The sequence below is a fragment of the Petromyzon marinus genome, chromosome 13 (assembly GCF_048934315.1).
Source record: "Petromyzon marinus isolate PM22_M1 ecotype Great Lakes invasive population chromosome 13, UKy_Petmar_22M1.pri1.0, whole genome shotgun sequence".
Taxonomy (NCBI): domain Eukaryota; kingdom Metazoa; phylum Chordata; class Hyperoartia; order Petromyzontiformes; family Petromyzontidae; genus Petromyzon; species Petromyzon marinus.
The window spans coordinates 1,082,846-1,109,585 of NC_133679.1; the positions used below are offsets into that span (position 1 = coordinate 1,082,846).

A 26,740-nucleotide genomic window follows, 5' to 3' on the forward strand; every position below is an offset into this window, starting at 1 on the left:
TGCGAAATAAGTTCTACATACATACAAGTGCCACTATAACATAAAAAAAATCTTATAAAACTCCTCGTAACGGACAACCCCACGCAGAATTTACAAAAAATACTTTGACGAATAATATCCCGTTTTCCTCGCTTTGAACCGCGCTGCAGGCTTCCCCGCTGCGTGAGCCGCAGGGCAGCTGCCCTTCCGCCCGCCCAGCGCTCGCACCTCCACGCAGCCCGTCGGCGGGTCGGCCTCTCGGCCGCGGCGCCCTCCGCCCCGGGTGGACACCCCCGCTGGGAGCCGCTCTCACGGCCGGGCCGTGCTACGGGGCCTCTTTGTGGGGTGGCCTCTTCAGGGATTTTTGTTCTCCCCACTAAGCCGGGGCGGTGCGGCCCAGGAGGCTGAGTTACCGTCTCGGGGTCAGGGTGCACGCCGCAGGGCGGCGGTCGGGGCAATCCCCCGCCCCCCACCCCCCCCCCCACTACGCCCCCCTGCCACCCCCCTCCCCCCCAAAAAAAAAAGAAAGACCAATTTCTGAGAAAATTAACCGCTCCTTGTGAAAAGATCACAAGGAGACAAACGTGCTTTGAAGCATTTGCCGATTCTTAGCGGAATGCGTCTCCTTTGTTTATATTGTGCACCCTTCTATTCTTCGCACGCAACATTGGTGGGGCTCCTATTCGAATAGAAAATGGAGGCCGACTATCGTCGTTTCCAAGATATGACAGGAGCTTAACTGACCAAGGGTAATTGTGCTAAAGAGAGACTGGTTCCCGTCATAGGAATGTGGATTTTACATCACTGATCGAAACACAGTAGGTTCATTTCAGCACTTTCAAATTGTTAGACTTTTTATTTTATGTATCTTATGAAGTATTGACACTACCCGGCTTGTTTTCCACTATTTTACTGTGCGTATAGGGGCAAGGCTTTGCATTACCGTAGGGTCCATTGTTATGTTGGTGCAACTTTCTCTGGCATTTAATTTCTGAGCCTTCCGCCCTCCTCTCAAACATGCCCTCTTGTGATCGGGGCGCACGTTGATCAGGCACTGCACAAGGCTCCCCGCTAGCCGTGGGGCCTCTGGGCTTGTCAGATAAGATGGATGGAAGGGAAAGCAAAAACTCCTATCTCGACTGCTGCATCATGGACAACGCGAGCATTCTTGTGTAACAGCCACCCTTTCCACGAGTCCTTGGGGACTCTGATATCTACGAATGTTGAGGATAACGGGGAGTGCTTGTCCATTGATAAGAGCAAGAAGCGCATATTTGTGGGTTAGTAAAGGGTAATTATTTTGTGTTGAGGTTAGTGCGATCATCGGTTTGCATTTGGTCAGGAATCAACGTGTCTCCGTGCTCGGGGTGAGGGTTCAACGGAGCTCTCACGTCGGTTGGCGACCTGAGCCAGCCGTGAAAGTTCCCCGCGGTCGGTGCGCAATAACAGCCAGAGGGGACACCACGTGTAGAGAACGGGAGGGTGACTAACATGTCAACACGTTTTGCTCAAACGAGTCGTGGAAAATATCCACAAGATGTGGCGATGCAGCAAAGGGAAACGTGCAATCGCTGCTTGAAATACAGAAATTGTCCATCATCGATAATTGTCAATTTTGTCAAGACATGTTCAAAATGTTGGTTGATTTTTTTTTATATTTCAGATGAACTGCAAATTACGCTGCAATAGGGCGCATAAGTAAATAATTTGAACCGCGCTGTGTTTGCTCACTGCAATGTCATCACGGGGTAATCGTGCGTTTGTGTTGTACTTTGTGTGTTTAGTGAGTTGCGTAGCTAGCGGCGAGCGAGTCACTCGTGGCCAACTGGAGGTGACCACCTGTTGCAGGCCCACTTGTCCCCACTTACATAAATTATATCACTCAGAATTAAATCACCACTGCCTCCTGCATGGGGTCAATTCTCTAAAGCTAAAGTTTTTTTCTCGGGTCAGCACGTTGTATTGTGTGTTAGTGTGAGAAGAAAATAGAGCTCCATTATCCTGAGTACAATGCAAGTGCATATATTACTCGTTCACCGGTAGTCACCTCTCAATGTTGGGCACACACATTGCTAGGTATCTCATCTATTCCCCCTGTGCTTTGTGATACATTCTGTGTGAAGTTATCAAATCAGTCAAGTAAGCCTCTTGAGTTTTGTCCTTAGTTTTTTTTATTTCTAGGATCAAATAACCGATGGAATTTCACTCCAACGCCATGTGTGTAACTAACGGCTGAAATGCGACAGATCGTGGAAGCCGCGCGTGGTGGTGGTGGCGGTGGCGGCAAGCTGAGAGCCGGCACAGGGCCGCGGCGCACGCGTTGACAGACAAGCAAAGCGGAAGGGGGGGCCCCCATGGCCACTTCTCGTAGCGAGAGTGTCCACGTGACCGGCATATGGTCGCGTGCGAGGGTCTTCAGCACCAGATGTCGCTCGGGCCACGTGGACGTATCGATTTCTGCGTAGATTATCCACCGTCAGATACTGTCAATCGGCTCATTGTTCTTTGATAATTGCAATTGATGTTAAATTGTATCATTCATCAGCTGCATTAAAGTGGGCGCTCACCACGATTACCGCCGCCCACCCCCATCGCGCTGAAGTTGAACAATCATTGTTTGTGCAACAAATGGACCTGGTTAAGAATTCCCCCCTGGGGCACGGAGCTCATGCGTTCGCTGGTCTCCTCTCCTCCTCCTCCTCCCCCCGCAGAGCCCAGGAAGAAGTACCAGGTGCGGCTGTCCGCCTACAGCGACGAGGGCGAGGGATACGAGGCGGACCAGACCATCAGCACGGCCGACTGCGCGGGTGAGGCTCTCTCGCCACGAGGCCACGGGAGGCCCAGCGCTCCGTGCCGCACACGACGTTGCGGCTGGGTGGGGAGATAAGCGTCTCCCCTGACTCAGACTGAGCGTGGACGATGCTCATTTCCTCTAGGGCAGCCCTGAGCCAATTTATGACAGGACAACCACTTCTCACAAACTGGTACTCGTTTTATTGACTCGAGAGGAATGATGACATGACTTGAGTTGAACTTGCAGTGTTCCACTTCAGAGGCTGGCGCTCTGCTGCACGCTCGATCGTTACCTAAACTGAGGTCTTCTTTGCAGAAATATCACATCGATTGGTAACGCTTTAGTGGGGGAATAACAAATACATTATTCGATACAATTCATGGTAATAATGGCACAGAGAGTGACTTGGGCAGCTTCCCCAAACTGCCAATCCATCCTCTGCCAATCGGGTTCCTCAAATAAGGGTCGAGCACCACTGCAACTTAGCTGGGTCCAGAGCCACAACACCACCACCAAGGGGTCCTGCACTCATCAGGATCAGACAAGAGCCTGCACCACCATGGGCCATCCGAATGGAAGTTCCCCGAGGCACGGCCTTTAACACAGAGGAGTCTTCGGGATTGAGAATGGGAACGAGGGCCATTTGGCTACGCTTGACTCTAAATCTCCCCCTCCCCCACCGCTTCGCTGGCTAATGATTGATTTAGTGGACCTGGGTGACTGGGATAGCCGAGAGGTTTTTATTGGCAGTGCGCGTGTACCAAATGCTCGTGTCCTGCCACCCAGAGGCAATATCTGCAGGGAATAATCAACTGCTGTCACCTGCTTCAAAACGGCATTTGAAACCCACTCACATTATTCACACGGGCAGGCCATTATGTGGCGGTGGCCTCTCATATGTCCTAAATTTTAAAGAGACCCTATTGATCAATATGTTACCGATGTAGCTCTGCGTACCCGTGTCGCCAATGCAAAATGAGGGTAAAGAATCTCGGTGAGAGAATCCTGGTTAAATGCGGGATACTGTTGTGAGTTGGAGCGCCCCAGCCAGATGGGACTACGAGGTCCACAGACGCGGAGTGACGCTTTGTAAGATTCAAGGAGGCAGGAAATGGAGAGAGGACGGAACTCATTTTCCTTGACGTCGTCCCCCACCCCTGCGCCTCCCCCCCAAGTGGAATTCTCTGGACTCGTCACGGTGTGAGAGGCATAATATTGCTGTTAGGAGGCGCAGGAAACCCACGGGGGTCGATCACAATGTGAGCAGCAAAAACGTTGTTTACACTTCCTGTTGGAACAACTAAACGGGTCAATTTTCACAACCCAAATGGTCGGCGATATGAACGGTCTCACCGAATGGAGCTTTGGCCTACCCAGTGTAACGGTGGCCGTGCAGTTGCTGCATTCACACGTCATGGGTCGCAGCAGCAGCAGCTCCCACCGTTTCACAATCATTGCGTTATTATGTAGAATGGGATGGAGCGGTGGCACGGCACACGAGGGGGTGGGTGGCCAGCATCACGCCCAGCCGCCTTTGTCTCCCCAGTAGCGATCTTTTTACACACCGCACCAGCTACTCATTTGAGGCTGAGTCGACCTAGCGGAGGCACAAACACACACGCTCACACTGTTAAACAAACTCGCACACACACACTCACACGCTCACACGTACGCCTCCCATGTGCCCCCCCCCCCCCACGTGCCCCCCAGCCGTGCGTGGGAAGTCGGCGCCGCCGCCACCGCCGCCGCACCGCCTGCACGCGCGCACCAACGGCTCGCGAGCGGTCGCGCTGCACTGGCTGGCGCCCGTCTTCAGCCACGGCGGCGGCAGCCTCAACTACACGCTGCGCTGCAACCCCGTGGGCCTCAAGAACGCGTCGCTCGTGCGCTACGTCCACACGTGAGTGGGTACGGGGGGCTGCCAGGCGTGCTGGGCTCTCTCCAGTGCGACTGTGGATGCTCTTGTGCGGGATAATCGCAGGCGTCGCGCGGGGGAGATGGCGTGCAGGAGGTCGTGGGTTCGATCCCGACCCTGACGCCTGCTGCTATATATTTGGAGTTTGCGTGTCTCTCTCCCCGTGGTACCTGTGGATTTTTCTCCGGGTTTTCCGTTTTTTTCCCTCCACATTTAGAACCACGCGTTTAGAGAATTTGGCTGCTATAAATGTCCACGTGATAAGCCACATTGTTGAGCTATTATTTGTGACCAGGTCACTTGTGAAAAAGAGCTACACAGCTCAGTGGGCCTTTCCTGGTAAAATAAAAATAGTTTTAGTTTAATTTCATCATCGTCGTCGTCAACTAGGGATAATTCTCACGCGACTCGGAGGCAAGGAGCCCGGCTCGGAGTTCCTCAAGCGCTCTACGAGCCTGGTGCACCAGGTGCAGAGGCAGATGTCACTGCTGCTGCCACTACTGCTGCCGGTGCTACTGCACATGTGAAGGGGGTAGGAGTTCGTGGAGAGAGCGAGACCAGCCACGGAGAAACGATTATCGGCACTCACTGCCCTTGACTTTGGAACGTCGAGCAGGTTGAGGGACTACCTGCGCACGATGGAAGTGCGCGCACTGCAAATGCTGTGCATGCTTAACGTGTGTACACACATGCCACGCGTGTGTACACACATGCCACGCGTGTGTACACACATGCCACGCGTGTGCCGTGTGCGCGCTTCCTTTGCGTGCTGTGTGTGTATGCCGTGCATACGCCACGTGTGTGACGTCTTGTTGCGAGCGCAGGCTGCGTGTATGTGTGCTGCGTGTATGTGTGCTGCGTGTATGTGCGTGCACGCCGCGTGTATGTGCGTGCACGCCGCGTGTGTGACGTGTTGCTGTTGTTGCTGTTTGCTCCCCTTGTGCCGCTCTGTGCCGCCGCTTTGCACGGCAGCACGGAGGAGCGGCTGCTGGTGGAGGGGCTGCAGCCGGACACGCGCTACGAGTTCGCCGTGCGCCTGCACCTGGGCTCGCTGCTCAGCCCCTGGAGCCCCGTGGTGTACCACTCCACCCCGCCCGAGCGTGCGTCCCCCCCACACTCGCCCCCACACTCGCCCCCGCGAGGTCGCAGAGCGTTCACCGGCTGAGAGCACGGCGACGTTGCTCCGAGTGTTCGACGCCGCCACCGCGGCCATTCGTCAATGCCTCGCGCAAAAACAACAACAACAACAACAACGCCGCCGCTTCTGTGTTACATGCCCACACCGCTCGAGTGTGTCACAGACCTAAACACCACACACGAGTGTGCTACACGCCACTACGCAGTTAGTGTGGTGGCTATGCACGCCTGTCATCCAGCATTATGGAGGCAAGGGTTGGTGGATCAACACATAGGCTGTGAAATTCGCTTCCCAATTGCGGTACGGCAATTGGAGCAATTGCCATCTGTTTCCATCTGTACGAGGATGGAGTGTTGCCCCCTGGCACGTGTCTCCACGTGCTCAGGTTTGCATGTATAAACACTCATCTATTGGCCGCGTAAATCTTAATTTAAAAACCCAATGTAGCAGCAGGACCCTTCTGAAAAAGAGCCCTGTGACTCGGCATGGCTCTCCCGGGCGAATAATTGCGTGCATCACTGTAATACACCAACACATCTCCACTCGCGTGACGCACCTCCTCAGTCCCCACCAGCGGCGCACCTCTCACGAGCGCTCAACGCACCGCGGCTGCACCGTGACCTCCGTTAAACACCGCTGTGGCGCTCGGCGACGCGGCACTCGCTGCCGCGCCGTGCGCGAGCCTGCGGTGTTCTGCTCGGCCGGCTCGGCACGCTTGGGGGATGTTTGTTGTCGTGCCGCGTCGTCATTTACCGCGGCCGAGGGCCCCCGGGGCTGGGAGAGCGCCCGTCAGCCAGAGCCGGCATCGACGCGCCTGGTGCCGCTGTTTAAATATTTAGTTTCCGTTCCAACGATCTGTGGCGGTAACCTGATTTACTGTTCGGAACGACGGCAGATGGTGTCACCTTGTGCAGGATTGGGAATATAGCGGAACGTGTGTACACACACACACACACGCGCATACCCACGCACGGATGTGCATAAACCGCAAATACCTAAACGTAGAACCTTCACAGAGTGCTGTTAGCGAGCACCTAATGAAGGCCAACACGGCACAAGAGGGGGCGGGTGGCCAACACCACTCCAGGCCGCCTTTGTCTCCCCAGTGGCGATGTTTTTTTACGACTTAGGGGAGGCTCAGGACTGTTTCAGATTATGATGACTGGTGTTGGCCGTGAGCGGGAATTGAACTCGGGTCACTGCATTCGTAGACTGCTGATGGATTGGTCAGCCAAAGCAGGGACGGAGCGATGAGATTAGCTCAGGTGTAAGAGTGAGATGGATTGTAGCATTGCAAGGCCGTGAGGGATGGCTACAGCGACATGGGGAAGCACCTAGTCACATGCCGCTTGGGGCTTTGGATCCTTCTGGACTGGTTCCTGTCTCGTCGCCTGAACTGAATGTGAGCTTTTAGAGCAGTGTGATTGATGTCCTGAATTCAACCAGCTGAGCATACACAGAGATGCAAAATATCTTGTCTAAGCGAGAGACTTGTGATACCATTCTTGTCTGATACAAGCTTTTCTTTCTTTTTGCAATTTAGTGACAGGCAATTTTAGGTTTTCGAGTTTGGTTTTCAGCCACACAGTGGCCTAATCTTATTAATGATCCTTTAGCTCGGTCCTTAACATCTGCTTTAGAATAGATGGCTCATTTATTTTGGTAATTCCCCTTGGAAATTACGGGGCTAGCCGTGGGAATCGAACCGCTGACTCGGAGCAAAATGATTGTAGGTCGCGCGCGATGCCGGGCCGGTTAATTGAGTTGGCGTCTTAATTGATTAAGGAGCTTTAGACAAAGTTCCGTGCCTTTCAGTCGTTATCTCTTGACTTCACGGTAATTTGATTGAACGTGACGCACGTTGGGCCACGGTGTTTTCCCCAGGTTAAATTAATTCATTGTACGAGGCCGCTACTGCCGCCACTAGCGGTCACCGACTCTAACGTCCGTCTGCACGCTCGCGGTGCAAAACGGCACCAACCAAACAATCACCGTTGGAGATGAGAGAAGGCGTGAAGAAGCCTCGTGTCAACAAAACGAAAAATCCACTTCGATCGCCATACACGGAGACCGGCCCCCCGTCGCGATGCCGTGAAGTTTCTACCGCTGGCTCGGCCGCCAACAGCTGCGAGCCGCTCCGTGGGCGCTCGTGAGGGCAGGGACATGCGTAGACCGGGCCCGGCGGCCTGCCGAGGCGGTGCTCATCGTGTGACCGTGTGCCCCGCAGGCCCCTCGGGCCGCCCGGGAGAGGTGCGCGTGGCGGCCGTGAGCCCCCGCTCGGCGCTCGTGGCCTGGCAGCCCCCGGACGAGTCCAACGGCACGGTGACACGCTACACCGTGCTCTACGGCACGCCGCAAGAGTGGGCCGCCGGCGCGTGGCGCTCGCTGCACACCCACGGTACGTCGCGGGCACTGGACGCACGGCACGCTGGCAGCACCGCCGTGTAGCGGGCGAGGCGCTGGCACGGGCGCGCCCCTCTCACCGCCACACGCGCAGAGAGAGAGAGAGGCCCGCGAAAACGGCCGCCACCCCGCCTCGTATGACGATCACGATTCATGAAGCCGCTGGTTGCGCCTGCCGCGCGTAAATGACGGCGCGCGGCATCACCGGGCCGGAGCGATCCTCACGCCCCCGCGGTGCAGAGCGCGGGGGAGACTGTGGCTCGTGGCACACGGACAAGCTCGCACTGAAACACCGCGGGGGTGGGTGGGTGCACCGCAACTCGGGACACGCCGGGTGCAGCACGACCGTTCAATTCCATCTCACTCACGAAGCGAATTTCGATGTTCTCATCCTCCCACATTCATAATGCACGATGGGCCACACGTCCACCGAAACGCACGAGCCCAGAATAACAAGAACGACGACGGCGACACCGGTCGAGTGTGAGTGTGGGGGGGGGGGGCGAGGACCCCCCCGTCGCGACTCTACGCTCCTCCATGCTCGCCGCCAGCGTGCACACAGGACATGCACCGTTCCCTTTTTGTCAATCCACTGCCGGATGGGTTTCCGTTCGGGCCCTAGGGAGTACAGAACGCAATTATATTGAGCACGGCAACCTGGATTGCAACCCAGCATCTCAGCGCTACAGCCTCGACTCGGTAACTCCGGCACGGTACCCTTATGATTAATAATAATATTTTCCGGACCCCCCCCCCTCCCTGTTGTGCGCGTGGCGGTGTTGCCGCAGGCTCGGAGCGCGTGGCGCGCGTGGACGGCCTGCAGGCCGGCGAGGTGTACGTGTTCCGCGTGGAGGCCGTCACGGCCAGCGGCCCGGGCCCCGGCTCCCCGCCCGTCCGCGTCCACATCCCGCGCGCTCAGCCCGGCGGGGCAGCCCGGAAACCCGGCGGCGCCAGGACCTCGCACGCGCACGGTGAGTGCCGCCGCCGCCGCACCTCGCTCCGCGCTGCCCGCTCCCTCCTCCGTGCTCCTTGCTCGCGCTCCTCGCTCCTCGCTCCGTGCTCCGTGCTCCTCCGTGCCCCTTGCTCCGTGCTTCATTTCCTGCGCGGTCGGCACGTACCGCTTTCTCCGTGCTCGCTGCTCCGCGCCTCACGCCTCGCCCCCGCGTGCCACGCGCAGGGGGAGGCTCGGCGCCGGCGGAGGGGGCGGAGGAGTCGGCGGGGGGCGCCGTGCCGGGCGACGGCTCCGCCACGGCCATCACCATCGGCGTGTGCATCGCGCTCGCCTGCATCGTGCTCTGCCTCATCGTGCTGCTCGCCCGCACCAAGGCCAGGTGCGCCCCGCTCCGACACCGCCGCCGCTGCCCACCCCGCCGCCCCAGCGCGACGAGGGCAGCCGGGGGCAGGCTTCTCATTGCCGCAGTGCCAATACGCACGCACGCACGCAGACGGAGTTTCCGCAGAGGGGGAGGTGACGCGTCGCGTCCCTGCGGGGAGGGCAGCTGCAGTGCAGATGAGAGGGGGGACGGGCGATCGCGGAGACCTCGGTCTAGCGACCGCTTGAGGAATCGGGGCTCACGGCTCCAAGAGAAAGGGCTGCAGCCATAGCGGTCGCGGAGAAGTGAAGAGGAGGAGGAGGCCAATTCACAGTGAGAGCGTGGCAGCGGTAACGACTGCGATAGGCAGCGGCAGAGAGTGACGAGACGGAGGCGACGGACGTGATGCCCGGTGCTGCCTCTTGCCAGTCGCATCAGGACAGTCAATTGCCTTGGCTTCCACATCACCGATTCATGAACACGCAGCCTGGGTAAAGCAAACACGAGACGGACATCACTGTCTCCCTGGAGCCCACGCGTCCCGCGCCCGCTCCCCACACACGTCGCGTGGCGTTTGCGGTGTACTTGCCTGTGCATCATCGTGTCCATGTGCGTTTGTAAGTGATGTCCACGTGTGTAGTATCGATATACCGTGTGACGTTAGACGCTCTGTGAGCAATTGGCTCGTTCAACACCCTGCACCGACTGATTTGTGCAATGGAGGTCATCGTGACCCATTGGGTGAAATTTGAAGTCAATATATTTAACAAAATCAAGACATTTCATCTCTTGCAGTCAAACGAATTAATTCACTATCATATAGGAACAAGCTTAGCATCGAGCATCACTTATAATTAGTTATGAACGCTGACACGTAATAATTTACACATAAAATGTACATATAGTACTTGTGACATGTGAGGGATATAAGCACTTTGGTACCCCCGCCTCTCCCAAGATATTTGTCTGCTGTGGCAGTGACTCCACCTGGCGCTAGCAACAGGATGACAACTGACACTTGCCCTTCTCAAGACTCGCACGTAAATACTCGGCCGGGTCTATTCCGCGCTGTGGTAAACGGTGGTCATCTTTACGGCAAAGCGAGTCTGGCGATGTCAGCTGATGTCGCACGCACGTGCAGCGCCCTCGCGCACACTCCTGCTCTGCGCCAAACTCTTCAATCGCTGTCGTGGCGGCCGTCGGCGCTGCACCGTGGGGTTGGGGTCTGTGCGCAGTCTCGGCCACGGCCGCCGCCGCGTTCGAGCGTCGCCGTGGCTTGGCACCAACAAATATTCCCTCGTCCCTTGGCGATGTAAACCGTGGCCCTCCCGTGCATGCTGTAAACAAACAAAAAAGAGAGACCGTTTCCAGTTGAAATCAGAGCTGCGTTCCGCCGTGACCGATGATCCCGGGCTCACGCACGCACGCTCGTAATGCGCCATAACAGCCTCCAGATCGCTGGGTGAGGGCCAAGCGCAGCCACACTCGCTCACGAATTGTCTTCTCTTGTGTATTACAGACGTTAAATATAATTCAGAAGTTGACTGAACTCGAGGTTGACAACGCTAGCCCCGGTCAGGCTTCTCCTGTCAGATGACCACGGCGCTCCCGTTTTTGGGAAAGTTCGCCCGCTAGCCCCGTGTTGAACCCGGCTGGCCCTGCCAGTGCCCTGCCTCATCGCCGTTGATCTCGGAATCAAAGCAACGCAGCCTCTGCCACGTGTTACACTGAAGTAGGGCATTAGCGTACGCAGACAGATGACTTCGATCTCCAGCCCTACGGTCACAGGCCAGTGCAGAATAATCGTGGAGCATAAGTGGCTGAGTTCTGTTGCGAATTGAAACTGAATCGTGGTGAAGGCTGCGCGTGGGGCCTGCTGATTCACGTGTTAGTGGCAACCACTTTACTCCACTTTCTCATTCGTTAACTGGCAAATCGGCAGGACACAGCAGTGATTTGCCCGCTTCTTGTGAAATGTTGCCTTAAAACTACCACCTCTGCGTCGCACGAGAATCAGATTTTGTTGTTCACGATGCCGATCTCGAGTACGATGCCGACCTCGGGGGAGAAACTGTCGCTGGGAGTGTCGCCTGTCCAACATCTCCATGCTCCAGGGTGCTTGTGTAATGACCTTGCACAACGGAGAGTGTCGCATGCGGATCTCCCCGGGGGCGAGTGTGGGGGGTGGAGGGGTGGATTTACACCTCGACATTGCCGGGCCCTCACGCACGTCACCGCGAGGGCGATCGATGGGCGATCGCCCTGGCCGGCGGAATCATCGGGAATAAATAAAATGATTTAATTGAGCCGCGGGCCTTGAGGACGCTTGCTCGTGATGGAGCAGGGACAGCGCTGATCCACAGCAGAGCCACTCGGCAGAAATGCAGCGGTGTCGGGCAGCAGGAGCCGTCCCACGTGTCACGGGAGAGTCACGGGAGGGACGCACGGCGCTCCCTTACCGCTTCATTTGCCCTTCACCACGATGTACTGTACGGTATTTCTTGCTCGTGATACGACTGCCTTAACATCGTTTGCGCGCTAGATACCGTTGCGCCGTGTGTGCGATTGGCTCAGAGGCGTCAGTGGATAGTTTATGTATCATCATCGTCATCGGTGTTATTATTTCGCTTGTTTATCCAAGGAAGCCTGATTCTCAATACTCTTGAGGGGCCTTCCGATGTTGCTCTCTGTGATCCCAATTTCGTCATTTACAGGCGAGGTCATTTATTGGCATTAGGATGTGATTGGTATTAGGATGTTTGGCCAATACTAGCTACCTTGTGTTTCTTTAGCTGATAGGAGGAAACCAGGGAACACAGAGGAAACGAATGCAGAACAGGGAGAGAACGTGCAAACTCCACGCAGAGAGGCACCCGATGTTGGGGATCGAACCCATGCCCTTCTCTCTGCAGGAAACAAGTGTTTACCACTGCACCCACCCTGCTACCCAATGTAAAGCCAGTATATATGTTGTGATCGGTGTGCATGTGTGTGTTTTCATACATTGCACTGTCCTATGGTTTCATGGGTTTTCCAAGATGACGTTTAACTTCTGCAATAATGTTGCGTATCAATGATGCCAATGACCCTGTGGCTGATGTACCTTTCCTTTTAAAACGGGAATGATACATTTCACCATACAGTCAGTCTTATGCGAGGAGCACCATAACTGGACAACATTATCACATTATGGCATTATTATTTTTTTCCGCTTGAAATGCTTTAGTAAACATTGTGAATTATCGACATTTCTCAGAACCCAGTGAACCCTTGTCCAAACATCTCAATTTAAACAAACTCCTTCGCCGGGCCCTGGTTTATTTGCAAGTCACACGTGCTGCCGCGCAGCACGCGCCGGTGAATGTGCGCCGGTGAAGGGGTCACGCGGTCAGGCAGGGGTCGCACGTGCGCTCGTCCCCACCCCGCGGGTGACTTCGGGGCTGGACGCTCGTGCCGGTTCAAAGGCTGGCTGCGCGAGAGCACAGCGGCGCTCGGTGAACTTGGTGGCGGGCAAAACGTGGCGTTGACATTTCCGAGACGTTCCGCATACGGTGCTGGAAGAGAAGGGAACGGGTCGTGTGCGCGGTGGAGACGCACGCTGCGCACATTTTCACTCCTCCTCTTCAGCGTCCACAACATTAGCTTTCTACGGTGCACGGCATCTGTGTAAACGTCACTCAAACGGGACGGGAAGGGAGATGAGAGATCCGGCACGGCGGGGCGGATTCCCGCACGGTGACCCCTCTCGCTTTGGGTACCAAAGGGGTGACGGAGAATGCCGCCACGATAGGGAAGAGGCTGTTGAAATGTTATAAACATGTGTGAATGTTACACTACCTTTTGTTTTAAATGTATTTCACATTGGCTGCGTTGTGCCCGCCCCTATCGCGAGCTTTTATATTGAATGTCCCGGCTTCAAACAGGGGCTCGTACCACAAGGCACGCTACGGGGCTGATGTGTGTGTGTGTGCGCAATGTCTCCACACAGGGGCTCGTACCACAAGGCTGAGCGCGCTCTCTTCCCGGGGCAGCAGCAGCAGCAGCAGGGGGCAGGATCAGGGGGCAGCCCTGGCACGGCCGCTCACCTCGCCTCGTCCTCCGCTGCCCACGGTGGGCGCCTCCACCCCAAGGTCTCCTTATGATATTATTATCATCTCATTCATAATCAACTTACGGCTACTTATTCTTGGTTCTTTCGGTAAAGTCACGTAGAAGGGAAACAATAAAATAATACAAATATAAAACAATAAAATTCTCACGACGTTTCGACTGCAACACAAGCAATCATCATCAGGTGTGAAAACCACAGCTGTGGTGACTTTACCGAAAGAACCAAGAATATGAATCCCTGCAGTCACGAAAGCTTTAAATCAAAATTTTACGGCTACTTGTTTGTTTGCTTGGACTGTGAGATATCTACACGTGTCTACATCTCACGAGCAGAGGCGGCTGGGAATACGAGCATGTGTGAAAAGTCGAGGCACGGCAACCTGCGTTTTAATAAATGATGAGACATTTTGACGACGGGCTGATGGAGGCGATGATCCCCCCCACGCATCGTTAAAATACAGGCGGCCGTGCCACAACTTGCCGCCGTGATTTACATCTCCCTCCCGGGGACGTGTCGCCGCCGGTTAACGTCGTTAGCGAGAGAACGTGGCAGGGCGGGGAGGCGCCAGGGCTATCGTCGTGCCATCGGAGCGCCGTGGCCACCCCCCTGGCAGGCCGAGAGCTTGAAGCTCGGGTCGGCAGTGCGGTGGCACCCGGCATCTAAGTCTGAATTTTCCAAATTGTGAAGGTCAACTCAACCGGCCGTCTTTGCGAGGTCAATAAAATAGATTACCATTTTCTGGAAAGCCATCGGTGGCTGTCGTTTGGAGAGACTGGCTCCCGCCACGGGAATGTGGATTCTGCACCCCAGTGTCAGAGCCATCCGAGGGGAAGAGTGCCAACCCCTGTTCACGCGCTCTCTCCATACCCAGCTGTGATGCGACATCGGGTGCCGAGCCGTGGGCCTCCCGCTCCCATGGGTGGCAGCCAGAGTGCCTCGCCCACAGCGAGCCCTGTTGCCGGGGGTGTTATGCGGTGAAAGCAGGGCAGCGATTCATCGTACAACGCTGTAGTTGATTAGCCAAGCAAGCATTGTTATTCCTGAAGGAGGCTCTATGACTCTCAATCCTTAACATTTCACTCATCGATGTTTTAATCTTTACCCCACAATCAACCGGAAAATGATTGGTTCAAGTAATTAATAACCACAGCGTGATTCAAGGTTACCCACTGATTGGCACATTACTGATGTCGTGGATGATCAAACAGTTTTGGCTATAAAGAACAACCGCGAATCACCCGGCTATCGAACATCGCTCAAGCCACCAACATCCACCGCAAAATAAAAGTGACCATCACCTCGTACGGTATCGGAATGCCTTTTTAAAACACACACCCAGGGGCTAAATATTTAACAAATTATTAAGTCTGTCTGAAACACGTAAGCAGCCGAGGCGTCGAGAATCGGCACTCACAGGTGAGAGAAAACGTGAGCAAAACTGATCACCGCAGTGGCCAGGCATGCTGCTGCTGCTGCTGCTGAGGAGCCCTGAGACGTCGTGTAACCGCCGCGTCGTGTAACGTCGTCCTTGCTCTCCTCGCTGCCGCAGGGCGACGCACGTCTGGTTGTGGACGGCCTGGGCTCCAGGGCGGCCTGGCGAGGAGCAGGCCGAGGTCTGTTCGGGCTGGGCCGCAGCAGCGCCAAGACAAACGACTTTCCGGTACTGGCACGTCGCTTGTCGCTTCCCCGTTTGTCCTGCGTGTACATGCATGTTGATGTATGTTGAACTTCTTTCGTGCCGTACATAGGCAACCATGCAAAGCGCAGGTGTGCGCTTAGGGTTGCCACTTCGGAGGTAGAAAAAAAACCGGGACACATCCTGGGAAGATGAATATTTTACGAGACCGCAACAGAGAGCTACGCGTAATTGCATTGTCTTTAGTGGTTTATCAGTATTGTTATTATCACGTGACGGACAATACTGGAACATTTATTTCCCTGAGTAAACGTATAAGATTTCCTTGGACAGCTACCCGGAAAAGCGGTCATCCTGGCAAAACCAGGACAGGTGGAAGCCTGGAAGGAAAAGGGAAAAGCGTTGGGAACGTTGTGTTGGGAACGTTACTGTTGGGAATTCCACACAGAATCCTCCACCAATGCTATCAAACACAGATGCATAGGTGTGAGAGAGAGCGGTTCAAAAGTGCGCTTCGAATCAATTGTTATTTTCGCTTGTGAATTAGTATTAAAAAAGTTTCACTCCGGCTGAGATATTAGCATGGATCAATAGGTAGTTGTGAATGTTTAAGCTTGGGTGCTGGGTTACTCGAGGGCCTGGGTACAGATGCTACCCGCGGTGGTGCAGGCTCCCCTACCAGAAGCATTGGGACGCCTCGATCACGAAGCTGACGTTCAGGGGGCACTCGTGTGGGGCCACTGTGCCAGGACGTGCATCCACGTAGCCTGGCCACTAGAGGGCCCCCTGTCAGCACGGAGCTCCCAGCATATCCATCAGTTGCACCATTGCCGATCTGACCTGGCCCCTGCTTCAACTGGCAGATTCTGTCTCCTCCACCTTTCGTACCGACATACATTTGGCAGTCACTACAAATCGATTTTGCGAATCCAGCTGCTGACTCACACAGAGACTCGGAAACTTCACACGGAGACTCGTAGACTCACACAGAGACTCGTAGACTTCACACAGAGACTCATAGATTTCACACGGAGACTCGTAGACTTCACACGGACACTCGTAGACTCACACGTAGACTTCACACGGAGACTCGTAGACTTCACATGAAGCCTCGTTGACTCACACGGAGACTCCTAGACTTCACACGGAGACTTGTAGACTTCACACGGAGACTCGTAGACTCACACAGAGACTCGTAGACTTCACACGGAGACTCGTAGACTCACACGTAGACTTCACACAGAGACTCGTAGACTTTACACGGAGACTCGTAGACTCACACGGAGACTCGTAGACTCACACAGAGACTCGTAGACTCACACAGAGACTCGTAGACTTCACACGGAGACTCGTAGACTCACACGTAGACTTCACACAGAGACTCGTAGACTTCACACAGAGACTCGTAGACTCACACAGAGACTCGTAGACTCACACAGAGACTTGTAGACTACACACGGAGACTCGTAGACTTCACACGGAGACTCGTAGACTTCACACGGAGACTCGTAGACTTCACACGGAGACTCGTAGACTCACACGTAGACTTCACACAGAGACTCGTAGACTTCACACAGAGACTCGTAGACTCACACAGAGACTCGTAGACTCACACAGAGACTTGTAGACTACACACAGAGACTCGTAGACTTCACACGGAGACTCGTAGACTTCACATGAAGCCTCGTTGACTCACACGGAGACTCCTAGACTTCACACGGAGACTTGTAGACTTCACACGGAGACTCGTAGACTCACACAGAGACTCGTAGACTTCACACGGAGACTCGTAGACTCACACGTAGACTTCACACAGAGACTCGTAGACTTTACACGGAGACTCGTAGACTCACACGGAGACTCGTAGACTCACACAGAGACTCGTAGACTTCACACGGAGACTCGTAGACTCACACGTAGACTTCACACAGAGACTCGTAGACTTCACACAGAGACTCGTAGACTCACACAGAGACTCGTAGACTCACACAGAGACTTGTAGACTACACACGGAGACTCGTAGACTTCACACGGAGACTCGTAGACTTCACACGGAGACTCGTAGACTTCACACGGAGACTCGTAGACTCACACGTAGACTTCACACAGAGACTCGTAGACTTCACACAGAGACTCGTAGACTCACACAGAGACTCGTAGACTCACACAGAGACTTGTAGACTACACACGGAGACTCGTAGACTTCACACGGAGACTCGTAGACTTCACACGGAGACTCGTAGACTTCACACGGAGACTCGTAGACTCACACGTAGACTTCACACAGAGACTCGTAGACTTCACACAGAGACTCGTAGACTCACACAGAGACTCGTAGACTCACACAGAGACTTGTAGACTACACACGGAGACTCGTAGACTTCACACGGAGACTCGTAGACTTCACACGGAGACTCGTAGACTTCACACGGAGACTCGTAGACTCACACGTAGACTTCACACAGAGACTCGTAGACTCACACAGAGACTCGTAGACTTCTCACGGAGACTCGTAGACTTCACACGGAGACTCGTAGACTCACACAGAGACTTGTAGACGTCACACAGAGACTCGTAGACTTCACACGGAGACTCGTAGACTTCACATGGAGACTCGTAGACTCACACGTAGACTTCACACAGAGACTCGTAGACTTCACACAGAGACTCGTAGCACACGGAGACTCATAAACTCACACGTAGACTTCACACGGAGACTCGTAGACTCACACGGAGACTCGTAGACTTCACACAGAGACTCGTAGACTCACACAGAGACTCGTAGACTTTACACGGAGACTCGTAGACTCACACGGAGACTCGTAGACTCACACAGAGACTCGTAGACTTCACACGGAGACTCGTAGACTCACACGTAGACTTCACACAGAGACTCGTAGACTTCACACAGAGACTCGTAGACTCACACAGAGACTCGTAGACTCACACAGAGACTTGTAGACTACACACGGAGACTCGTAGACTTCACACGGAGACTCGTAGACTTCACACGGAGACTCGTAGACTTCACACGGAGACTCGTAGACTCACACGTAGACTTCACACAGAGACTCGTAGACTTCACACAGAGACTCGTAGACTCACACAGAGACTCGTAGACTCACACAGAGACTTGTAGACTACACACGGAGACTCGTAGACTTCACACGGAGACTCGTAGACTTCACACGGAGACTCGTAGACTTCACACGGAGACTCGTAGACTCACACGTAGACTTCACACAGAGACTCGTAGACTTCACACAGAGACTCGTAGACTCACACAGAGACTCGTAGACTCACACAGAGACTTGTAGACTACACACGGAGACTCGTAGACTTCACACGGAGACTCGTAGACTTCACACGGAGACTCGTAGACTTCACACGGAGACTCGTAGACTCACACGTAGACTTCACACAGAGACTCGTAGACTCACACAGAGACTCGTAGACTTCTCACGGAGACTCGTAGACTTCACACGGAGACTCGTAGACTCACACAGAGACTTGTAGACGTCACACAGAGACTCGTAGACTTCACACGGAGACTCGTAGACTTCACATGGAGACTCGTAGACTCACACGTAGACTTCACACAGAGACTCGTAGACTTCACACAGAGACTCGTAGCACACGGAGACTCATAAACTCACACGTAGACTTCACACGGAGACTCGTAGACTCACACAGAGACTCGTAGACTTCACACAGAGACTCGTAGACTTCACACGGAGACTCGCGCGGAGACTTGTAGACTCACACAGAGACTCGTAGACTCACACAGAGACTCGTAGACTCACACAGAGACTCGTAGACTCACATAGAGATCCATAGCCCCACAGTGGACACGAGTTCACAATGCGCTCCGCTGTTTGTTGTTTAGCGCCGCAGTCGCATTCGTGCGATTGTTTTATTCTCCATTTGGGGGAACTGCACCTGCTGTGGCCGGTCCACCAGCTGCGATTTTAGACAGCCCGACTGCTTTCAACTGACAGTGAAACCTCGCCAGTCGGTATCGTTCACCTTATTACTTCCGAGCGCTCTCATCGGGGTATTTGAATACCGCATCTGAACTCGCGACGCACCGCCAGGTCAGGCGCACGTCCGCCTCGCCGGTCTAACCGTGAACGGTCGCGGTGCCTCCGCAGATGTGCCAGCGGCCGCTGTTCTGCACGGAGGCCGAGGCACGCGAAGGCGTCTCGTCGCTGGACCCGGAGCGGTCGCGCGATTCGGCCCTCGCGTGCGCCGAGAGCAGCAGCACGAGCGGCTGCAGCTCGAGCCACGAGCCGTCGCCCATGGACGGCGCGCGCGCCCCGGCTCCCGGCTACTCGGGCCGCTTCTCGCAGGCCTCGCTGGAGGACGTGGTGTTGCACCTGTGCTCCGAGGCGTCGCACGACTCTGCCGGCGTGTCGGACGACGAGGACGACGCGGGCCGCTCGCTGGGCGGCGCCTCGCTCCGGAGCCTGGCGGCGACGGGCGGCGCCGGCCGTCTGCCCCAGCGATCGCCCCGGCTTCTGTCTCGGGGCCGCCCGGCCGTGTCCGCGTCGCTGCCCGAAATCAGCAGCGGCGGGGCCTCGACTACCCCAAAGTGGATGGGCTCCTGCTCCGTGGGGCCCGCCGCTCACATCTGACGTGGCGTCCGGAGCGGTCGTTCCTAGCCTGCTCCCGCCCGCCGCCGCTGCTGCTGCACGTGCGCGTCGAGCACGGATTCTGCGCTCTACGACCAGCGCCGAGTCTGTTCCTAAAAAGTAAAAAAAAAAAGGAAACGTAAAAATAAAAAATAACATTCAGGTTGACGTCCACTCGCAGAAAAGTTGGGAACGACCACTCGACAACACCTACAGATGTTACACGCTCTCTCAGGGGGACCCGTGCATTGTGCAAAGCCACCGCAGGATTAGCGAGTTAATGAAACCGTCAGTGATTGTACCTGAAGTTTATTTAAGCCACAACACCAAAGGAGGCCTTTCAGAAGTATCGTATTATTTTTGTTAAACCAAAGTTAGCTTAGTAAGTCGCGCGCCCTTCCCTGGGTGGCTCTGCACTGTCCACGGCTCCTGATCCGCACCGCCCTCAAGCAGAGCTCAGGTGACTCAAGTCAGGAACAAAATGTCGCGGTGCGCCTTGCCGCGACAAGGCGCAATACTACCTACTGTACAACGACCCAGTGACGGCTCTCGGCTCCACCTAGAGCAGGCGACGCCTCCGCTCCGCCGCGGTTCCCTCTCGCGGCACGCGCGGGGGAGGCCACGGCAGCGTTCGCACCGACGCTGCGATCGCGGAATTTTGAGTTAAAGTTTAACAACAAAGAAAAACCCGAAATGTTTCGCCGGTCGGGCCCCCTGCCCACGGCCCCCCACCCAACCCGACCGTCGTTTGCTAAGCGAGGATGTCGACGTTGGGTCGCCGTGCAGCGGCCGCCGCGTCGATGGAACCCCTCCGGCCTCCTGCACGTGCCGTGGTGGGAGCGAGACAATTGAGACGGAGGATGGAGCCTCCTCGGGGTGGGAGCCACGCGACCCCACTGCTATTGAAATCTACCTCACGATGCCATGGCTGCGGTGCTGCTCCTACTGTTTAGGGTCGGAAATTCTAGAAGCCATTGCGTCCCGTATGCAATAGAGTGTTTTATGTAGACTTTGTTCACAAACGCAGCCGTTTAAAAAAAAAAAGTGTTTTCATGCAGTAAGGCTGGCGGTTAATGTTGTTCAGTAACGTAATAATAATTTGTGTGCTTATGGAGGGAGAAGACGCGACGCTCGCGTTGACGGGGACAGATGCCAAAACCCAACACGCGATTGTTGCCGAGAGCTTTTCCAAAACTTCCAAAATGTAACAAAAAGAACATCGAGAATCTGCCAAAAAAATTACCCCAAACCAAATAATTAATAATTGTATGAGTTTTCGGCTACACCGCGTGCGTGTTATCTCTATGTGTGTGTTTTTATCGCGTTGCTCAGCGGCCCTCTTGGGGTGAGGAGAGGTGAGGCTGCAGGGGAAGTGGAACCCCGGAGGTCGCCACCACCACTCGCCGGCCGACTCGCCAAACGCTCCGTCCGTTCAGAGCGTTGATATCTCACCATGGCTTGGGTTACTGGAGATTATTTTAGTTTTGCCCCTTTTGTTGTCGTTGTTGTTGTTGTCTAGAATGACGTGAGAAGAATACGAGATGTCGGAATAGCGGTTACCAAACATCCCCCCCCCCCCGCCGCCCAGTTTTCTCAGCCCCCCCCCCCCCACGAGTAGAAAGTTGAATGTCTCCCACGACGCACGTGTGAGCTGGCGCGCACACGTGCGTCAACGTCGTTTTAAAGATCTGTCAAGTGGGAGCTGTTGCAAGCTGGACTGCACAGGGGGGCCCCATTGAAGGGTTGGGTTTTGGGAACTCTCGTCCCAGAATCGAATTAACCAAAGGCCCCCCCCCCCCTTGACGCCCAACAAACCCAGGTGAGTCATTAGACTCCGAGCTACTACCTCTTGTTTTTGCTTAGAAAGATCCCCTTTTTGTTAGTTTAGAGTTACTAAAGTATGAGTTGTAGATGTTTTACAAAGAATCCATGCTGTTGCTACTGTTGCTGTATGGTGTTTCGACAGGGTAATGTCCTTTTAACTACTACTGTGTTCTTCCGTCTGTGCGTTTAGAGTCACTGTGGCGAGTCTGCGTGTGGTAGTGTAGTCCAGATGTAGTGTTAACTCCAGATTCCCTCAGCCATTTCTAACTTAACAACGTTCTACCTGACAAGAAACCAAAGATTTTATTTAAATACCAAAAAGTAAGCTTTAAGAAGATTCGCTCGGACATTTGAAGTGTTGTATTGTAAAGTTTTCACACAAAAATATACCAGGCGTTTTCTTTTTATTCTGTTTAGGCCTGTCGTATTTAAGGAAGAACTATTGGCTTAATTTAGCCCCTCAAAAATGTATTACACAGCTTTATTTTCGACAAAAAAAAACAATCGCGTTGATGTTCTTTGTAATGACGACGGTGTTTTTTGTTAACAGGACCAAGGTTATGATGTTGCTACCTACAAACAATGAAACACTTAACATATTTGCCAAAGATAGTTTGCGTTGTTTTGGCAAGGTCATGAACAAATACCTCAAGTTCCAAATGCTCAAAACGGCATTGCGAATCGAATTGTTAAACGTGTGACGTCTGTGAGCTTTATTTCGCGTTTCGCGTTGTTGTTTTTTTACGCTTATATATTTCTTAAAGTGTGTGGACACTGTTGTTACCGAGACCCAGGACCGAGGACCTGTACATAATATAAGCGTTGTCTATTGCCAGTTGCTACGTCTATTGCGTGCGGCGATGATTCTCCCCCCCACTGCCAGACCTTTCGTAATGAAGGCCTCTGCCATGACGGCAAACTGTTGAAGAATTGTGCTTTCGATGTTATGGGCCACATATCACACCAATGTTGGTTGGACATGAGTGGCCATGGCGTTCCCTCCCAATGGCTCTTCCCCCAAGCTCTTGCTGCCCTGCTCAATTCGAGAAATGTTTGCCCTTATCTTTTATAACTTTGATTGCGCTATTTGATGCTGAACATTTGATGTTTTGGACCTTTGGGCCTGTGCTCAGCAGTTGTGGCATAGTCAACATTTGAAATGTAATAGTGGTGATTTGGCTATTTACACATTAATTATCTGGCATTAGCGATGCCTACTGTGTTCTGCACACAATGCTGTCACGTGAAATTCCTTCATCAGTGAAAATTCCTTTGCCCTGCATTGTCTAATCGCAAGGTGGGTAACCATTACGATCTGAAGTCTCAACTCAAGTAATGGCTCGCCCATTTGAAGCCCAGACCCATTGCGTTTAAGCAAAGCCGCTGTAAAGCTGCTGTCATGGATGCTTTTGTGCACCGCTTCAAAACAATTATCATCATTCTGAGAGGTCTCGTATGCAGGGGGTGTTTCGAGGAGGAAGAGGGCTCTAGTGGAGAGCGGCGGTGATCGTTGACCTCCGCCTCACGGTTCTGTTCCTCGTTGGCTCCTAGCTCCAGTTGATTGAAAATGCCACAGTCCGCCAGGGGTGTTTCGGTGTCGAGTAAGGCGTGCAGGTGGTTTCAGTCGCTCACTGGAATGCGAAAGCAAGGCGTGATCACGTTGTCTTTGGCTGGTTGCGTGGGCTTGCACGGTGCGCTCGCCCCGCGCATGGAGCCACTGCCGCGTTGCATTCCGATCACCCCACCAAGTCTCCGCCCGTGCACGTTGCTCGACACCTGGGCACCTTCTCGAACTGGAGCCATGAGCGGGGGGCCACCGTTGCCTTCGCTGGCAGCGCGATCCCGGCCACCGCAGACCGCGCTGCCACCGAGCCGTGCCGAAAAAGTGTTTATCCCCCGCGTGCTCGTCGCCGTTGATCCGAAATGTAGGCGCGTTGAAGGCTCCTACAAAAAACACACAAAGGGTGGTTAAAACGTTTTCACAGTGAGAAGTTTTTAGTTGGTAAAAATGTTGAACCGATGAGATGTTAGATTTTATTTTGATGCGCCCCCCCCCCTCCACGTCACCATGTACCATACGTAATAGAACAAGTGCGTTGATCTTCGGGGTGACCGTATCGCGAAATAGTTGTGCGTGGATGTGTTTACTCGTAATGTTCCATTCCGGAAACATTTTGACCGCCCCTCGTTAATATTGCCATCGAAGTGCAATCGCAATGCACCAACGGAGCGTATGTGTCGTGTGTCCGAGTACGTAGTTTCGGAGTTTTTAGCCCAGTGGTATCGTGAATGCTGTAACAACACCCACGTGACTTCGTGGCTGCCCAATTGGGCCCCATCAACAACCGATGTCATTTGTGTTCAAGGCTTATTTTTGGAGGCAGGGGGAGGCTTACAACCAAGATGAGCTTATCCCTCTGGTTCGAATCGAGTATGGACGGAATTATGCTGAGCGAAAAGCCAATTATTGCTGCACCAAAGGAGCTGCAAGGGCTGTTGGACAAAATTTATATTTTCAACATCCAGTGGTGGACTTTGGAGTAAATGGAATGGTAGGCTAATAATAAATTATGCCATATGATATCATACAGAGGCCTGTGTCAAACCCTTCAAGCGTGCATCATTCAGTGGGCAAACTGAACAGCATAAATTATGATATTGCTACTTTGTTTACGTTTGTAAAAAAAATGAATTTGGTTCACTGAAAAATACAGCACGACATTTCAACCAACATGAGGCCCGCATGGGAAAACAGAGGAGTTTCAACCTTGTAAGGGCTCCTCAGTTCGCTGTAGCAGCCACAGACTGATTCTGCATATAAACATATGCCCATAGTATTACAGGCAAGGGCATTGTTTATGTATGTATGTATGTTAAACTACTTTCGCACCGTACATAGCCAACCGTGATAATCGGACGTGCGTTGAAAGGACAACAAACAAGAAGCCACATTTTAGATGTTAACATTCTCCACCTGCAAAGTCTACCACTGCCAGCATGTTGCGCAAGACAGGCTGTCGCAGAAGCTGCTGCTGCTGCTGGGTTTTGCATGGCACAGCGTGCTCTGTCCTGGGTCTGCCTGGCCGTGTGCGGGCCCTGCCTGAGCCCAGTCGTTCGCCTGCTTGGGCGGGTTTGTTCTCAGGGTTTGAGCTCAAGCACTGGCCTTCACACGGCATCAGGCTTCCAAAGAATGAATGTATTCCTCTTTCTCTTTTTTTTAAGTTGTACTGTTGCTACAACATTGATGGGTCAGTATTTTACAGGATGTTAAAATTGTATTTGTATGATGAACAATGTCTGGTTAGTACCTGCTCTTTTAACAGTTTGTACAACACTGAGCTAAATGTCAAGTTTTTAAGAAAATAAAAGTAGATGTTCTTATATCGTTACTCGCAGCCTCGTGGTGAGCGTTTGTCATCCGTAAGACCGTGACTCCAGCTGCTTCAGTGGGAATTGCCATCGGGGTTGCTGCGCACGGGGGGGGGGGGGGGGGGGCACAGCCTGCAAGTGGCAGGCGAAGTCTGAAGATTCGTTCTGATGAGTCGATTGTTTTTTGTTGAACAGTATTATGGAGCTAAATGTGTATTAGTGTGTACGGCGCTTTTTTCATGCGATGCACGCGTGCGTGTCAGGTGACGATAGTGAAGTTTTATACCGTAGAGGAATGGCTAGAAAACATAGAATACCTATGGGTGTTCTGTTGTAGAAATGTGTGCGTTGACTTTAAGTTCAGTCGTGTGTCTATGCTGAAATATACAATGGGGCAAACTGCTCATCTTTGTTGACAGCTCTAAACCACAGTGGAAATTCTACATTCACACGAGCGTGCAACACGGGGCAGCGTGGAGCACACGGCCGCATTCAGTCTGTTCTCATCCCGCCTCGCACTCCCACAAGGACGGCACCTTGTTTATATTTGTATTGTTCATCCAGCAGAGCCACGCCGAGTCGCAGAACTCTTCTGCGTTAGGGTATTGCTGCTGCCACGTTTTCAGTCAATGAGTTACTGGCGAAAAGTCGTACTCAGATTGTAAATGTTGTGGCTTGGCTCTCCAACACACCGGTGTGCTGTACTCGTGACGAATTGGCACGTTCTGTTTACGCGACAAACTTTACTAATTGGCTATGTCGGATGGGGGCGGGTTTAATGACACATTTATATTTACGCGATCTAGCCCTAAAAAAAAACTGTATTATGGATATTGGTCGCGAAAGCCTACGACGTGTTAGAATGTTGAGTTGTGTTTATTATTATTATTATGATGATAACAAGTGGGGAGGTCACAGAACACCCGGAGAAACCCCGCACGGTTGGCAACGTGCGGTGCGAAAGAAGTTCAGCATAGATCCACGTACAGATGGAAAACTACGATGGCGAGTCCTCTTGCTGTTTAGCCTTGTGGCTGGCCAGGGTGGCGGCACCATCCCCAACCCTCTCGCCCCGTGACACAGCCGTGCATGTCTCTCTGCCTCTTTGCGCACTTATCGCTTCTCGTTCCATATCCTTAGTGCATGGCCGTGTTGTTGAACTGCGTGCTCCTCGCACCCTGCTCCTCTCGTCCGCGCCGTGCGTCCTTCACACAGGCAGCTCTCTCATCCCTCACGCGCGACCTCCAATGCGGGGGGGGAGAGGCGTTCTGTTGTTCTCCATGTTGGTGATGGCCATTCGGTTGTGCCGATGGTAACCCCATCGGAATGCCTTTACCATTCGTTTTGAGTCCGATCCCTCCGTTTTCTTTTACCGTAAACTCAATCGCTAAGCTTGACTTTGTTCTAAACAACGTTTTTTATCATCATCATGAGACCTCCTTTGCCAGTACCAAAATGTAATAATAGGGGTTTCCTCTTTTTTTCTGGCAACAAAACTGAAACCTTTTTACAAGGAATGATGTCTGCATTAGCCACAATACTTGTGGTCAGAATGCAAACAAAAAACACTGATAATAAATGCATTAATAGGGTTTTTCCCCTTTTTTACGAGGATTCATGTCTGCAT

General features: G+C 53.5%; 1 protein-coding gene across 2 annotated transcripts in view; it reads left to right on the forward strand.

The window, feature by feature from the left end:
* The window catches only part of PRTG (protogenin), a 121,978-nt gene extending 96,845 nt beyond the window's left edge, over positions 1-25,133 (forward strand). For both annotated transcript variants that reach the window (XM_032953820.2, XM_032953821.2), the window contains exons 12-20: positions 2,691-2,786; positions 4,484-4,673; positions 5,661-5,788; positions 8,054-8,224; positions 9,018-9,200; positions 9,407-9,560; positions 13,531-13,672; positions 15,203-15,313; positions 19,441-25,133. In XM_032953820.2, coding sequence (XP_032809711.1) covers positions 2,691-2,786; positions 4,484-4,673; positions 5,661-5,788; positions 8,054-8,224; positions 9,018-9,200; positions 9,407-9,560; positions 13,531-13,672; positions 15,203-15,313; positions 19,441-19,923 — 1,658 coding nt within the window. In that variant the 3' untranslated portion in view covers positions 19,924-25,133. The remainder of the gene's footprint in view (positions 1-2,690; positions 2,787-4,483; positions 4,674-5,660; positions 5,789-8,053; positions 8,225-9,017; positions 9,201-9,406; positions 9,561-13,530; positions 13,673-15,202; positions 15,314-19,440) is intronic.
* Positions 25,134-26,740: the final 1,607 nt, after the last annotated feature.